The sequence below is a fragment of the Oreochromis aureus genome, linkage group 12 (genome assembly GCF_013358895.1).
Source record: "Oreochromis aureus strain Israel breed Guangdong linkage group 12, ZZ_aureus, whole genome shotgun sequence".
NCBI classification, from domain to species: Eukaryota; Metazoa; Chordata; class Actinopteri; order Cichliformes; family Cichlidae; genus Oreochromis; species Oreochromis aureus.
Genome location: NC_052953.1, coordinates 12289606 through 12306420, shown reverse-complemented (window position 1 = coordinate 12306420; position 16815 = coordinate 12289606). Strand labels below are relative to the sequence as shown.

At 40.7% G+C, this 16815-nt stretch overlaps 1 protein-coding gene across 3 annotated transcripts; it reads left to right on the top strand.

The window, feature by feature from the left end:
* Positions 1–3784: 3784 nt before the first annotated feature.
* plat (plasminogen activator, tissue) lies at positions 3785–16303 on the top strand. 3 transcript variants are annotated; one of them, XM_031728002.2, is made up of 15 exons: positions 3785–3934; positions 8728–8815; positions 9140–9182; positions 9473–9607; positions 10435–10545; positions 12141–12315; positions 12512–12603; positions 12696–12870; positions 12983–13068; positions 13166–13228; positions 13349–13553; positions 13657–13793; positions 14514–14654; positions 14798–14946; positions 15052–16303. In XM_031728002.2, exons 2-15 carry the CDS (start codon positions 8753–8755, stop codon positions 15217–15219), a joined length of 1743 nt encoding a protein of 580 aa, XP_031583862.1. In that variant the 5' UTR covers positions 3785–3934; positions 8728–8752; the 3' UTR covers positions 15220–16303. The 3 variants fall into 3 exon arrangements, with proteins under 3 accessions (XP_031583862.1, XP_031583860.1, XP_031583861.1); XM_031728000.2 differs by having other exon boundaries at positions 9140–9263; XM_031728001.2 differs by lacking the exon at positions 3785–3934 and adding an exon at positions 6798–7094 and having other exon boundaries at positions 9140–9263.
* Positions 16304–16815: the final 512 nt, after the last annotated feature.

The window sequence follows — 16815 nt, the reverse complement described above, 5'->3', positions numbered from 1 at the left end:
AGCTTGCCACTAGCTAGCTTAGCCTCAAGCTAAGCTAAATAACTTAAGCTACTTACTGGACAAATTTGTGGTCAGAACTCAACTGTCTCAATTGTTCATGGATTCAACAAGGTGCTGGAAATGTTCCTCGGAGATTTTGGTCCATACTGACATGATAGCACCACACAGTTGCTTCAGATTTGTTGGCTGCATATCAATGATGAGAATCTCGACCACATCCCAAAGGTGTTCTGTTGGACTGAGATCTGATGCCTGTGGAGGCCATTTGAGTACAGAGAGCTTGTTGTCATGTCACTTTTGAGATCATCTGACCTTTGTGACATAGTATATTATCATTGTGGACAGACCCAGCAGGAGATGGGTACACACTTAAAGGACTGTGCATGGTCAGCAGCAAAACTCAGTAAGGTGTGGCATTTAAATGATGTTTGGGTGGTACTAATATCATCACACTATATATATAACCACTAGCCCTTGATACAACCTTTATATAAGGTGGTATGGATCCATGCTTTGTTGTTGTTGACAGAAAAGTCTGTAGCCCATCTGCTTCCAGAATGGACATGCTGTCTGTTCAGAGATGTTCTTCACCATACCTTGGCTATAACAAGTTGTTATATGAGTTACATTTACTAAGGCAAGTCTGTCTGGGCTTAGAAACAGCTGTATCCTCAGCTTGTTAAAATTACTTCTTGACTATTGAATTACTAACACTGGAAGTCAGAGAAAATTTAGGTACATGGTTAATATTTACAAAAAACATGGCAAGTGAAAAATGTAATATCTAGTTGATAGCAAGTAAGTTTTGATGTGTGCAAAGTCATATTTTGTATTCTTTAATATTTGCTAAAATGTAATAACATTTGTAACCATCAGTTAAAAGTAAAATTTTGTAACTGATGGTTGCTCTCAGCACAGAGTGCCCCAGATTATTTTAAAAAGCAAATAAAATTAAGTTTTGCACAGTCGTCTTTTTCACTCTATCTCAGGTTTGCTGCCAGGGAAAATCAGTAACTGTGAACTGTGTCCCATACACTTCACCGAGAAACCTTCTCGTATTCATTTTATGTGACACTCGATACCCTGATTGTGGATTTGGAGCATCCGAGCTCCAGGAATTATAAAAACATCTACCCACACATTAAGACAGCAAACTAAAATGTTTAAAACAGTGGTTTGTGCAGATGCTACAATTACTCTACATGGTTTACAAATACCTTACCATTTATGGCACAATGTAAATAAGGACAAACAAAATAAGAACATTTTTTTTTCATCACTTAACACGAAAGAGGAAGAATGCCTTAATCGGTCAGTTTCATAGTAATTTATAAGAATTTCAAGGAGATAAGAGTCTTGTGGTGTAACATGACCTGATGTAACTTCTGACCGATTCATCTGTAGTAGATTGTGTTCTCTATATGTAATGTGTGTCTTTGTTTGTGATTTTCCTTAACAAGACTTGAAAGCTAATTGTAATCCAACACAGATGGAGACAAAGTGGGACAGACGCCAAACTAACTTCCCCCCTAAGCCATTACACCCCAAATTGCTGTATTTTCAGCAATTTAATGTAGATTTAACAGCCAATAAAAACAATGAACATGAATTATTCCAAGAAAATAAAAACCTTAAGTGTTCTGAAAACGACATGGAACTACTTTTCAGGCTAAATGATTGATTTCCTGAGGAAGGGATGGGTCGAATAAAGGGGGCCTGTGGTTGTAACAAAGGGCTCCTGGTGCCAGGTGGTTAGCCACAGTGATATAGTACCACCCACAACCCATCACAGCCTCCCAGAGGTGACCTACTGTGTGAAGAACGAGCTGTTTACTAGTGGTTTTGTCACTTAACACGTCTGCTTAAAAGCTTCAGTAGTTTTTGTTCGGTTTGGTTGCACTCCAACAAATAGACTAAAAATGCGGTAGCAACACATTTGCATAGCATTCACTGTATGTAAACATACATCCATTACATCCTTTAAATATGTCATCTATCTATTAAAAATGTTTAAAAACATTTATAACATGCATATGTCTCTCTCTTTCTGTTACACACGCATTTTAGACTTAGACTTAGAGACTTAGAGACTTAGAGCTTTTTATTGTCATTGTGCAGTTTCTTGCACAGCGAAATTGGGTAGCTGGACCACAAAGGTGCTAAAATAAGAAGAAGAGAAACCAATATACAATAAGGCTGAAAAAATAAAAATAAATAAATAAATAAATAGAATAGAATAGAATAGAATAACAAGCAGTGTATATGTATACATATGTGAGTGGAACTATATACATGGTGTATGTGTAGGAAACATTGAAACAGACTGGGACCAAAATAATTGCACATGAGCCAAAAATATTGCACAGAACATGGAAAGACTGAGATATTGCACATAGATGATCAACAGCAGTGTCAGAGTGGATGTGTTGGGGAAGTCTTTACACATTCTTAGTTTGCATTAAGAGTTCTGACAGCCCACGGGAAGAAGCTGTTCTTTAGTCTGTTGGTTTTGCACCTGATGGATCTGAGCCTTTTTCCAGAGGGCAGGATGTTGAAGAGGTGGTGGTTAGGATGGAGGTGGTCCTTTATAATTGCCCTGGCTCTGGAGAGACATCTTGAGCTGGCAATTAAGTCCAGGGAGGGGAGTGGACAGCCGATCACCTTCTCTGCAGTTCTGATGACCCTCTGTAGTCTCTTCTTGTCAGCTGTTGTGCAACCAGCGTACCACACAGGGATGGCGTGCACCAGCACACTCTCGATAGTGGCATGGTAGAAGGACACTAAGAGTTCAGTCTGCAGCCTGTTCCATCTCAGAACCCTCAAGAAATAGAGGCGCTGCTGGGCTTTCTTTACTAGGGCTGATGTGTTTGTGGACCAGGATAGGTCCTCGGATATGTGGGTGCCGAGGAACTTAAAGGAGGACACCCTCTCCACATAGTCACCTTTTATGGATAGGGGAGGGGGATCAGTTCTTGTTTTGCGGAAGTCCATGACCACTTCCTTTGTTTTCTTGGTGTTTAGGGTGAGATTATTGTAGTTACACCATACTGACAGTCGCTGGACCTCATCCCTGTAGGCGGTGTCATCATCGTTGGTGATGAGCCCCATCAGAGTGGTGTCGTCTGCAAATTTGATGATGATGTTGCAGGGGTGCATAGGGGTGCAGTCACTGGTGTAGATGGTGTATAATAGTGGACTCAGCACACATCCCTGTGGTGAGCCAGTGCTGAGTGACAGGATGGATGATCGCTGGTTGCCAACCTTGACTGATTGTGAACGGTCTGTGAGGAAGTTTCTGATCCATGCACATGTGGAGGGGGGGGAAGTCCAAGTTTACCAGCTTGTCTATAAGAATGTCTGGGATGATAGTATTGAAGGCCGAGCTGAAATCAACGAAGAGCATCCTTACTGATGTCCCAGGATTCTCCAGGTGACGCAGAGCGGAGTGGAGAGCAGTGGAAATTGCATCCTCTGTGGACCTATTTGCCTTGTAGGCAAACTGGTGGGGGTCGATTTTTATGTGTTGTCCTGAAATGTAAACACATAAAGGTTCTCCTATAAATAATAAGTAGGCATATATTTGAAAACAATAACATGTCGGTTATATTGATCTATTTCATGCAAACGTGCATGTATTTCTGTTGAGAGAAATGACGAATGCAGATTTCCTCATCAAATACCTTGGAATAAAACTTGAAAACTTGTTAACTTGGAACGGTCCCGCCCAGCAGGCTGCATCATCAAGCATCATCCGGGCCGGGGCCGACATCCCTGACGTCAGCCCTCCCCCCTTCAAGCACCGGTCGGACCGGAGGGCTTCGTTATAAACTTGGAGCTGAGGGACAACCAGCTCAGTCCGGGCGGCAAATACAAGAACATTCAGAGTTACTGCAAAGACACCGAGAAGAGATTCTTTCAGAAGATTTCGTGTCTGGTAAGAGCTTTTTTCCTCCTTTGTATTAAGATGTCACCGCGGTGGAGGTTTACATGCATCAGAGGATTCTCCTGCAACAAACTCAGTTTTACTACATTTCCCTCTCGCTAGTTATTATGAAACAGTAATTATTAAAAGTTATTCAATTAATTGAATCCGCTTTATATGACGATGATAATAGTGTTGCAGGGATTTTGCGCGGTTCCAACTAAACGTGTCAATTGGACTTAATTATCATGTTTTGTAAAAAGCAATCAAAAGGAATTGAACATTTTTTAACGGGTGTGTGTGTGGTCTTGTGATAGTGATATATTAAGGTGTCTCTTTCAAACTATATGATGCCATAGATTAAAATAATTAGAATAATAGTACAGCATAAACAGCCAAAACTCTACTAACAAGTGTTTCAGCTAATACAGGATGTCGGTTAAGGTGTGACTTTTTTCTTTGTCTATTTAATGTCATGCATGTTGCAGCACCACTCATACAAGTTTTGGGTAAGCTGTGTGAGGAAAAAAAAACTATCTTGCAGCCTATGAAGTCATTTATGTGGAACATCTCATACTTTTCTCACCCTGACCTCAGCAGCTCTCTGTTCCTCCTCCACCTGCTAAGTTTGGTGGGAGTCTAAAATCACATACAGTACTTTTCAATTTGCGTAATTAAAACTGACACAAATTGCTGTTCATATCACCATGTTCTTTAAAACATGGTGATATCATGCTCTGCTGCTGGACTGTGTGTGTATTATCAAGCTGCATTCCACAATGCCTCAGTATGCGTTTCTGTGTACCAGCTTGAGCCAAGCCCAGCGCTGATGTTGTCCATCGCACTGATAATCTGTACTGCTGTGTGCTGAGAGAAAGTGGAGTTTGTAACTAGTATCTGCTTTCCTGGCAGTGTGGTCAGCTGGATTTTTGCCTTACACTGATGTTTGTGAGTCATAGGATCAGCACCTGGGGTCTTACAGCTTTAAGGTAGGAGTGCAGGTTAGGCAGAGGACGGTTTGGGGTCAGACTCTGATGGAAAATCAGAAAAAACTGGAAAATGTAATACTTTGCTTCTGGATAAAACCCTTCTTATATATCTGTAGTCTTCCTTTCTGACCAAACCTTCGTTTACTTCACACAATGGCCTCGAGACTGGATGTAAAATACATCAATGTCTACATTTGACCTTGAGCTGGCGTGACTCAGAAGGAGTCATTCTCTTTCTGCTGACCTCTGGGATTTAATTCCCCAGAACACCCTCCCGTTTTTTTTGCCCTTCTTCGTTTTCTTTCTGAGGTCTTCATCCTTGCATCCGGTCCTGCATAGCTGCCTCAGATTCCACTGTCTCGCCACTTCTAACATCAGCAACTGCTCCCATAACCTGCATTTTTTCATTTTAGGAGCTTGGGTTTCATTCCGATAAAGATTGCAAAGTGTCATATTGCACACAGAGGGAAGGCAACAATGCTGCTCTCTGTTCTGTGGGAGTTTATGGAGCCAGATCACAGCTGGTTTGTTGAAGCTTGACTGAAATCCCCCAAGTGAAGAATGCATAATACCTTCTAAACACCTTACTTGCCAACATGACATCACATGCCATGACAGATCCTAACAGTCACTCTACACGCATGCAAACCTCTTACTCAAAAGAATAATACCTACTGAAAGTATGGTAAAGGTTCAGCAATACCATCAGGTCAGACCTGTTCAACGCTTTAAAGTTCAGAACCTTTTCTGAGAAATACCAGAGAAATACAACTGTAAATGTTTACGCTGTAAAGGTGTTTCTTCTGCTAATTCTCCCAGGTGCACCAGTGTGAGCAGTCCTCCCACTCTTCACTACTTTATTAAGTATCAAGTGTGATATTTGTGTAGATGAGAGACGGAAAGAGTGACCACAGTCATGCTCCAAAGTACTCAGTAAATTTGAATTTCGCACAGTGGTGTAAACTGTGTTCCTTCACACTCTCTAACTTTAACATTTCAGCTTTGTCTCTAGTAGACAAGCATGCCCGACCCTTTTCAAACTCAGTTCCTACTCATTTTTGCTGAAAATCTGATGTCAAAGACCGTGGCCAGCACTTAAGACCGATTCCTTAAAAACACCGAACATAACTGCTCTATGTGCGTGTTTGTGTCTGTGTGCATCTTATCATCTGCTGCATATGTTTGCTGTTTTCACATGCTGCAACTCATTGCAGCTCTTATGACTCACAGTCTGACTGTTGCTACTCTGAAAATGCTTTCATTTCTTCCATTCATAACTGACCTACTAACTAGGGGAACCACACTCTCCACAGAGTGCATACTTGGTTGTACATGTTTCAGCTACTAAAAGTCTGGGTGTATCAGACCAGTATGTTAAGCCTCTCAGTGCCAGAAAGTATTGTGTCTCATTTAGAGTTTACTGCTATTTATTGCTTAGGATACTGTTTTAGATCAGCTAGGGTTATAAACTGTTATAAGATCATTGCTACTGCAAATTGGACCAAAGAATACATAGATATCTGTAATTAGTTGCATTACTGTATTAAGATGCCATATTTTACACTTTTATTATTATTACAACATTTAACTTTTAACGAAAAATTATCAAACACAAGTCATATCAGATATTTTCCTTTTAAAATAGCCATTTTTCAGTTAAAAACACATTAAAATAGCCCAGACAGATAAATGTCTGGGCTGTCCATGCTTCTGCATTATTATCCACATAGATGCATTAAAAGTTGTAAAACTGACCATATAAAAACATATAATTGTATTGTAAGATTACCAAAGGAATGTTGTTTTTTTATGGCCCCCAATTGGGCCTCCGCATGAAAGATATACTAGAAAGGGTGGATACACATATGTTAACATCCGATGAGTGTTTGTCGGCAAGTGTTTTCGTGCTTGCGTGTGTTGATATGTACGCCCGTTTCCTAAATACATAGGGCTTGTGCTGGTTGTGTTATAGCAGGAAACATATGTTTTAAGCTGACAGGGCCAGAGAGAGAAAGAGGGGCGACTGCACTGAGCTGAACAGCTGCACAAAGGAAACAAAAAAGAAAGTAGTGTTTTGTTGTCACCCTGCCAGTGAGGTTCCACTGGGGGGTTACAGCACAGGACAACGGGGCTTTTATTTGTCAGAGTCAAGAACAGCCTCCAGGAGACCTGAGCTCTTAATGGTGAGTGTGTGAATTTGTGTTTTCAGAGTCAAACTCCGAGAGGGAGTCTTTGTTCAAAGGACAATGAGCAGAATGAACACTAAATCTTTGTGTGTGGGAGTGTTGATTAGCTCCACGTTCCTGAGCACTTTGTGCGTGTATGTGTGTGTGTGTGTGTGTGTGTGTGTGTGTGGGCGTTTCATATATACTGATATATGAAAACACAATGCAGTTTTCTATTAGCTCAGCCAACCGCAGAAGGTGATTCAGTGAAGAACAAGCCAAAAGACAAGAGAGGGCAAAAATGTATGCAGATGTGTCTGGGTCTTTGCTTGCTTGTTCGTGTCAGAGATTTTTTGGACTATTTTAAAATCACTTGGAAATTCTTTATATGGATATTTTTTAACTTTTCAGGAAATTGTGTCCAGTGTTGTCCTTTTTTCTTTCTTTCTACTCCTGCTTCTACTCACCCCTCCTTCTTCTGTGACTCATGTTTACTCACACTTGATTGAGGAGCTACAGATGCTCCTCTCTACCACTTTTCTGCATAATTAGACTCTTCTATAACAGAAATGGAGCGAGTGGGATATCAAAAAAAAAAAAAAGGACATATAAATGTAGTTACTTTTTCTTGGTCTTTTGTTTTTTCCTTCAACTTCCCTTTGAAGTTCTGAGTCACTTTGTCCTCACACAACTGCTGCTTTGCTCTGGTAGAGCAGGAAAGCTCTCAGGATGGTTCAGAAACTGTTTTTCTAGTGTGCTGCGTTTCATCACTCAAGGGCTGTCTGGACTGTGTTGTTTGATGTGGCGATCATGCTTTCATCTTTTAGGTTTTTTTTAGAGAATTTATCTGTGTCCTGTTTATTCCCAATGGGAAAGAAGTAGATTAAATGATAGATAGTGATAATAGAGTCTTTTGTGGTATGTAAATTTTTAAATAAATAGGATGATATGGCCTCATAGGAAGGTAAAAATAAGTGAACTGAATATAGGTCAGCACTGAGTTCATTCACTTTCCTATGAGACAGCTCTGCAAATGCTGCTAAAACTTCCTCTCTGAGTCAAGAAGTCAGCTCGACTTCAAGAAACAAGGAATGACCCCCAGGTTCCCACAGCTACCCCACCTCCCCCCACCCTTTCCTCTTAGAAACAGGCTTAGGGATGGAGGAAGGAACTACAGTACAGCTGGGAGAAGATGACCAGTGTTCATCATTTTCCTGTGATTGTTGGCTTAGTATTGGTGACAAATTAAGGAGAAAAGCTTAGATTAGCATGACCTCACTTTCAAGTCAGTCACCTGACTGAATGTCGAATATTTGAGTGATCTGAATTGTTCCGTTTTTCACAGCTGCAAGTGTTTTCACTGTGTGTACGTAGTGACAGTGACAGCGATGGTTAATGTCTCGATATGCAAAGAACACAATAACTTTGAGAGAAAGTGGAAAAAGAAGGAGTCGGTTTTGTCTTTACTTGTGACCTATTTCACAGCTTTAGGAAATAAATATTCATAATTTTTATATTTCTCATAAACCACTGTAAACACAGTCACGTAGCTGCTAATGTATGCTATTCTTTGTCTGTGGTTTATTGCCTGATCCATCCATATGTCCATATTAAACTGCTTCTAATATGTGCGTGTGTTTTCTGACTCCAGCAAACAGAAGACCTCTGGAAAAACCATGACCAGGTTACTGGAACTAATAGTGCTCCTCTCTTCTCTCTGCTGCTGCCTAGCGGACAATGTAAGTACTGCAGGACAGTACCATAAGCTGTCTTCAACCTACTGAAAATCCTGCATACTTTACAAGGGCTTATTTCAATACATTCCAATTCCTGTGGTTTATTATCCACTTGAGCAAACATTTAGCCTGTTTAATGTTTTTGAATTTGTGTTTTTGCTGTATGACAGTGTGCCACTGACAAGCGACAGCATTCATCAGCATTTTTTTTTTAAATTGTCTAATTTAAAGTTCATACACTGACTGTTGCTTGAGCTGGAGGCTGAAGCCGTTCATCCAGTTCCCATGCATGTCTGCTCCATGTTTTACTGGTCCTTTCTATTGCAGGTGGAGCTTCTCCGCACTAAGAGAGGGACTCGTTTTTACAGAGGTGAGCCTTACAGGCAGCCAGCCAGAGGGACGCTTTTGATTATTCATGTCCAGAAGTCTTCACCTTCCACTGACACCTCCTGTGAGCCTCATTGCACTTTTGTTCATCTCCTCTAATAACACCAATATCTTCTTCATAATCATCAGTCTTTTCATTTTCTGCTGTCAGCCACGTGTTTGTGTTCCTCCCTCCTGTGTTTTTATGTTTCTAACAATATGACAGTTATGTTTTTCTGTGTGTTTTGTATCATTTTATTGGCTGTATGCTTATGTTTGTGTGTGTGTTTTCAGTACTTTGCATGGATACTGAGACGTCTGCTGTGCGTAGTTTTGGGGACACATGGCTACAATGGAAGGGACAGCGTGTGGAGTATTGCCGTTGCGATTTAGGAGGACGAGCGCGTTGCCATATTGTGCCTGTAATCAGTGAGTGTGACATGGATGCGCATACACACAAACACAAGGAGACTGTCTGACTGACTTTTCTAATTAGTTTTTTGTTTCCATTGAGCAGAATTTAAATTTACTGTTTGTTCATCTGTCTGTCAGTCTTCTTTCCTGCCCTCACTGCCCTCTGCCTTCTATTATAACTTCAGTTCACCTCTAACGGGCTGTTATAACCTCAAATGATTATTTTTTGTTGGCTTGCCTCGGTTATGTGTCCAAATCCCTGTTATTTCAGTGCATCCAAACGAAGAGCTGCTGGGTTTTCTGTGTTTTTGAGTGGGCGTAGTTTAGTCTGAGATTATTTGAACTAGATTCTCCAGACATGCCCTCGTGCGTACTTTCACCCCCACTGACGAATTCTATGAAGGCTGATTACCCCTCCCTCGGTCAAATTACAACCACATTTTCAGTCTGCCAAACTGCAACATCTGTGAGCTCATACCACTGGGAGTGACAGCAGAGCTGTTATTCTAAGCGTCGGCCTTTAGGAAATGTTGAAATAATAAATGAAAACGAGGACTGCAGATGGCATGAAACCACTTCTGCTCTACAGAGAAATCCTTGACCTGACATAAAAACTTTCAAAAAGAAACTATGATGATATTTACTACAAGTAACAAGAAAGTCCGGGTGAACTATGCACAAAGACTTTTGCATAATCCTCAGTGTTTGACTGTAGTATATGACACACAAGCCTCAAACCCAATCTGTACAGTGGTCATTCCCCATCCATCATATACCAACTATTTAAACTGTTAGTGGATGACGCGTGGATGACTAAACGGCTCTCTGTCTGCCTCTTCCAGACTGCTACGTGTCTCAGTGTTATAATGGAGGAACCTGCAAGGAAGCCGTGTACACTTCAGACTACATCTGCCAGTGTCCCCAAGGCTTCACTGGGGCTCAGTGTGAGATCAGTGAGTATTCAAGGAACACCTAAATCTATGCCATGGTTTTTCAGCTAGCGAACGACCAGAGATATAAAAATAACAATTAATATCATTTCATTATGTTTTCATTTAAATTTCAAAAGTGCCAAAAATCTTATTCTTTCTAATTAACAATCCAAAACCACAAATATTCAGTTTGCAATTACAGAACAGAAAAAAGCAACAATGAAAAAGCTGTAAAAGAATAGTTCACTCCAAGTTTTCAACGTAAAACTCACCAGTAATACTTTTTTGGTGGCCTCGGTGATAGGTAAATAAAAAAACGGAAAGAAATCCACAAACTTTTTTGTGAAAACTTTTTGTTCTACTGAATTTTGTTGCCAAACCAAAGAAGCTGCAACACAGCTCAACCAAGGGTGGTTGCACTAAGTATTTCCTTCCTTATTACTATTCTGTCACAAGAGTAGACCTTTTATCATGGGACACTACCGATGGTTTATATGATCGGTGTTTATAGGTTGGCTTTAAATTCAGGTGTTTTCGGTCTCATAGACACAGGTGGATGAAATCAAACAGCAAGCCATGCAGACTCTTTATAAACATTTGCGAAAAAAAATTCTTTCTAAAGAAATTACTGAATTCAAGAGCTCCAAACCTCCTCTAGTATTAACATCAGTATAAAAACTGTGCACCAGGAGCTTCATGGCATGGGTTTCCATGGCCCAGCAGCTCCTGTAGGTGTAATGTGTTCTTACATGAAATTTGTAGATGTTCATGAGCAACAAAGTCACGATTTCTGGAAAGAGACATTGACTTTTTGAATTTTTTGTTTACAGCTATGAGGCCTATAAGGCGAGTGTCACTTACATTTAGGACAAGGGAACATTTCAATAACCAGAGTCTCCAATACTGGACAGGTCACACCTAAACAACCTAAAATAGACAGATAGCACTACAGGCTGAAGGAAAACAGATATGATTGATTTGAACTGTGCTTTTAAAGCAGCAGTGACTTCGGGTGTGTCCATAAACTGGTGGCCTGATTAAAGCTTGTTAGTGACTCTTGATAAGATCACAGTCTGACTGTGTGACTCATGCGACTGGTGTCATGGGCCTGTGGTTTGGAGGGAAGACATAAGGATCATAAAGGATGGAAAGACATTCTGGGATATGAATGTTTTTGTTTCTGTGGCCCACTTTTAATCACTTGAAGGACACTCCACCCTCTCAGTGGAATAATTATCTGAACTTCAGCGGTCACAGGCAAATGATTTTAGTGAAAAAACTAAGAGTTAATATGGCCAGGCTATAAATCTGATGCATTTACAATCATCATAGGTTATGTTTGGTCACTGTTTTAAAACCACTAATTGGAAAACTGCAATATAAATGCTATTAGGGCACAAATTTAAAGCCTTATGTAAGAAATAACAATGTTTTCATAATTTATCCAAAAGCTTTTTAATAGTCTAAAGCTTTTCCAAATCTAAAAAAAACCAACTGAAAAAACTCCCAAAACAAGACATATTATGTCGGAACAAATTACTCAGACCAGTTATTACATTAATATCAGTCTCATATATAAATTAATGACTACCACTGTCTGTTTCTCTCTCCAACAGACACCAATGAGAAATGTGTTGTGGGGCAGGCTGAAGGGTACCGCGGCACCGCGAGTGTCAGCCAATCAGGAGCAGAGTGCATCAACTGGAACTCAACGTCTTTGCGAGGAAGGAGGTTCACAGCTCGAAAAACAGACGCCATCAGCCTTGGACTGGGCAATCACAACTTCTGCAGGTACCTGTGCTGGAGCGTCTGTGTGAATATTTCATTTGCTACCTGTAAAAAATAACAAGACTGGGAGTGTTTGTCTTGAAAGATGGTGGCCTGGTGTTAACAAGTACTGGAGTAGACTTGTAAACATAATATCCGAGTCTTTTACGGAAGCTATGAAGATGTTCCCTTATTGTCTTTGTGTTTCTCCTTATGTCAGGAACCCTGACGGTGACAGCTCTCCCTGGTGTTACATCTATAAAGGCACACAGATTGAATGGGACTTCTGTTCTTTGCCCAAATGTTCAGAAGGTATAAATTTACAAGATCCTAACATGTAGAAAGATCAAGTACCATTAAATGTGGGCTTACATACATCTGTCCGTATGTACTCTTTGGAGCAGATAAGCACAGAGAATGTGCGCTGGGCTCTGGCCAGCAATACCGAGGCACAGCATCTGTCACCAAGAGTGGCTCTCGCTGCCTCCCGTGGGACTCTCCCGCTGTCAAGCGCAAGATGTACAATGCTTGGAGATCGGACGCATTGGAGCTGGGACTGGGCAGCCACAGTTTCTGCAGGTACACAGGCCAGCACCTATTTGTTAAAACTCCCTTATAACCACAGTACATTAGATTTTTATTTATATTTTCTCCTTTTAAATAAAAAAAATTCTCTCTTTTTATTCAACAGGAATCCAGACAATGATGCAGGTCCATGGTGTCACACCTACAAAAATATGATTCTGACCTGGGAGCTGTGCGACGTACCAAAATGCTGTGAGTTCTCTTACATCAATGAGTTCATTTGGCAGCGATAATAAAGATAGAAGTTAAATATTAAGACTGAGGATAACCATAGTTTTCTTTTCTTTAGCGAGACGTCCACCTATGCCCACTCTTGACCCGCGTGCTCCCACCACTAATAACAATAACAGAGGTAGGACATCTTCACAGCCAGTGAAAACAGCTCAGACATAACCAAAAGTCCCCTTCCTTCTGGGTGTTGATTAATCCTACTGCTGTTCAACCATCATTCTCCAACGTGTCTCTTCTGTAGGAACATGTGGCAAGCGTTTAGACAACACTTTATCCCAACCATCGTTCCGCATGTTTGGAGGAAGAGCGAGTGAAATCACAGAGCAGCCGTGGCAGGCAGCCATTAACTTTTACCAACCCCGTCACAAAAAGCACTTTCATCTATGCGGAGGAATCCTCATTGACTCCTGCTGGCTCCTGTCTGCTGCACACTGCTTTGAAGAAAGGTAGCACTGACTTCCAGCTTTCACACATGCACGCACATACACTAAACACTAGTTGAACGTGTTTGCCATATAGCAAACAAACGTGTGCTCTCTGTCTTTTCAGAAATGATGTCAATAAACTGCAAGTAATTTTGGGGAGAACGTTTCGGAAACAGAACTCCAGCAGCGAGCAGATTTTCAGCGTCGAGAAACTCTGGATCCACGAGAAATATGACAAGGAAACATACGACAATGACATTGGTGAGTGAACATTTCATTGTAACAGAAACAATAATCCAATCGTTTTAACTTTATTTCTCACTTTTCATTTATTAATATAAAAGTTTAAAAATAAACTTTTACACACAGCAGCATAAACCCCGAGCCCAAATTAGGTTTTCAATTCAGTGCATAAATTTAAGATTAATTTCATAGTCGGTGCAAAGAAAGGTATCGCTTTGTGTTGAACCTTAATCCAGAGACACAAATATACAATTGAACTGCCAGTAATCTCAGTGTATGCACAAATACTCCTTCAAACCTCTTTAACTGCTCAGTTTTGGTCAGTTTTTTGAGGTTTTGGCTTTGCATGATTTGGTCTTAGCCACAGCAGCCCCTCCCACCTGTATTTCAAGCTTTCTGCAAGAAGGTAGGGGGAAAGGGGCCAAAAATGTCTAATTTTAAGAGTGTGACCTGAAAAGATGCATCAAGGTCCTCTTTAAAAGCCCACAATCATTGCCAGACTAAAAAAAGAGCTCTTAGTCAAACTGTTTGTGTGGAGAGTTGAAGCTACTTTAGTCATACTTCAATGTTAATAATGAAAACAGAATGAGACGCTTTTGTGAACTTGTTTTCCTTCAGCAGTAATGATATGGAAGCTTAAGTGGGCAGCAGAGGCTTGTTAAAACTTTAACTCAGCTCTCAGTCTCCATCCCACATTTTCCCAGCCTTGACTTTCCTTTGGTCACTTTCCATTTGCAGCTATTTTGAAGCTTAAGACGGACGTTGGCATCTGTGCTGTAAACTCTCCAGAGGTTCTTCCGGCGTGTCTGCCCGAACGTGGGCTGGTGCTGCCCGACTGGACTGAGTGTGAGATCTCAGGCTACGGAAAAGACGCAGAATGTAAGAAAACTAAATCATAGCCTTTTTTCACTTTTTTTGGCTACTACTGTACTTATCGCACAGACAAGTTGGTGTCATTTTAAGTATCTGAGCAGCAGAGGGCAGTATAGGCAATCTAAAGTATTGCAACACTCTCTTCACAGTTTCTCCAGAGTATTCTGAGCGTGTTAAGAGAGGTTATGTTCGCCTGTGGCCCAAAGAGCGCTGCGTCCCAGGGGTGCTGTCTGGACGCACAGTTACCTCCAACATGCTGTGTGCAGGTGACACCCGAGGCCTGGACGACGCCTGCAAGGTGAGAACACCCACACTTATCCTCACAGTTAAATCATGCTCATAACATTATAACTCTTTTTTCTTTACACTTTCCCTTAAATTTGCTTCTTGGATTCAATTACAGGGAGACTCTGGTGGCCCGCTTGTCTGCAGATACAAAGACAGGATGACTCTGATGGGTGTGATCAGCTGGGGCGATGGGTGTGGGCAGAGAGATAAACCTGGAGTCTACACCCGTGTCACCAATTACATCGACTGGATTAACAACATAGTTAAAGCAAACCCGGTTTAAATCAAAAGAAGATGCAAATGAGATGCTGGAGACTAAACGCAGAGGGTGGAACAGATATGTTTATCATTAAGTTGATAGACTGAGACACCCACTGGACTGTTGAGGGCTGGCTCTAGATCCCACCAGACAGAAAGCTTTAAGTGATAATGGCCATTTCTACAGAGACACACACAAAAGACCTCAATCAGGAGTTTTTGTGCTCCCGGGTTTTATGTTCGTTACAGTCTTCAGTGTGAAAGTGAAAAGATGAACTGAAAACACATTTTTTACCTTCTTTCTGGGACATTTTAAAGCTGATTTTCCCCCCTGAGCACTGGCAGTTAACCTATCTAGATAAATAGGAAAAAAATATGGATATCCCTCTGCTTTTTGTGGTTGACTTTATGCTGGTTTATACAAAGATGACACAGTGGCACGCTTAAAATCAAAAGCACTTTTAATCCTCCCTCAAAGGAGACATTTACTTTGCAGAGTACAGTAAAACACACGGGGATATTTCTCCTTCTCCACAGGGCATTTTTAAAGTTATTTGTCAGGAGACTTATCTTATAGCTGAGAGCTACATTTACTTAATTAGGTTCTGCATTTGCTCACAAGAGGGCCTTCATCCAAACCACAATCTGCTGGTTCAGATTCTGCTTGTTTTTGCATATTTTAATAGTTTGGCACTCTGCTGCGTTGCGCTGTAGATTTGAACTTGTGGGAGAAGGTAACAGGAGATAATCCCTCATTCAGGAAACCTGTGTCTTAGGAAGAGTCCTCCTTCAGCTGCACCTGGGCTGAGCCCATCTTGTATGTATATTATATATTGTATACTGCTTATTGACTGCAAAACTCAAATCTGTAAGAAACGCATGTCTTTTGTGAGAATCTGGATTTTAGAAGTTTTGTATTAAATTAATGTTCGTGTTTGTTTTACATTGTTTTGTAGAAATCTAAATATGTTACTTATCCCTGTATTGCCACATGATAATTTATTGTTGCTTGATAATTGTTATTGTCTTTCTACCATATTCAATTGTTACTGAATATGGTATTACCATATTCAGTAATACCATTGTCAATAAATAAGATTTGAAATAGATCATTTTAAGCTCATCTTTTTCTTTCTGTTGGGGGAAAATACGTATGTTCAATCTCATTTATAGATAACGACAGCCAACCTAATAGGTACACCTGTTCAACGGCTACAAATATCTCTTTGGCCAATCACAGGACAGCAACTCAGTACATTTAGGCATGTAGACCTGATAAAAACTATTAGCTGAACTTCTAAACAAGCACTGGGATGGGTGATTTAAGACACTTTGAACTTGACATAGTTGTGACCAGCTGGTCTGAGTATTTCATAAACTGCTGAGAGAATGGTCCACAAAGGAGAAATTCAGTGAGCGGCAGTCCTCCAAACATTAACGCCTTGTTAACAGAGATCAGAGGCTAAGCTGCTTCAACCTGGAAGTCAGAAATAACTCAAAAAACACTTGTTACAACCAAAGTATGCAGAAGAGCATCTCTGAAAGTATAACGTGGAGCCTTAAAGCAGGAATGTTACAGCAGGACTGGATGCCACTCCTGTCAACTAGGAACTGGAAACAG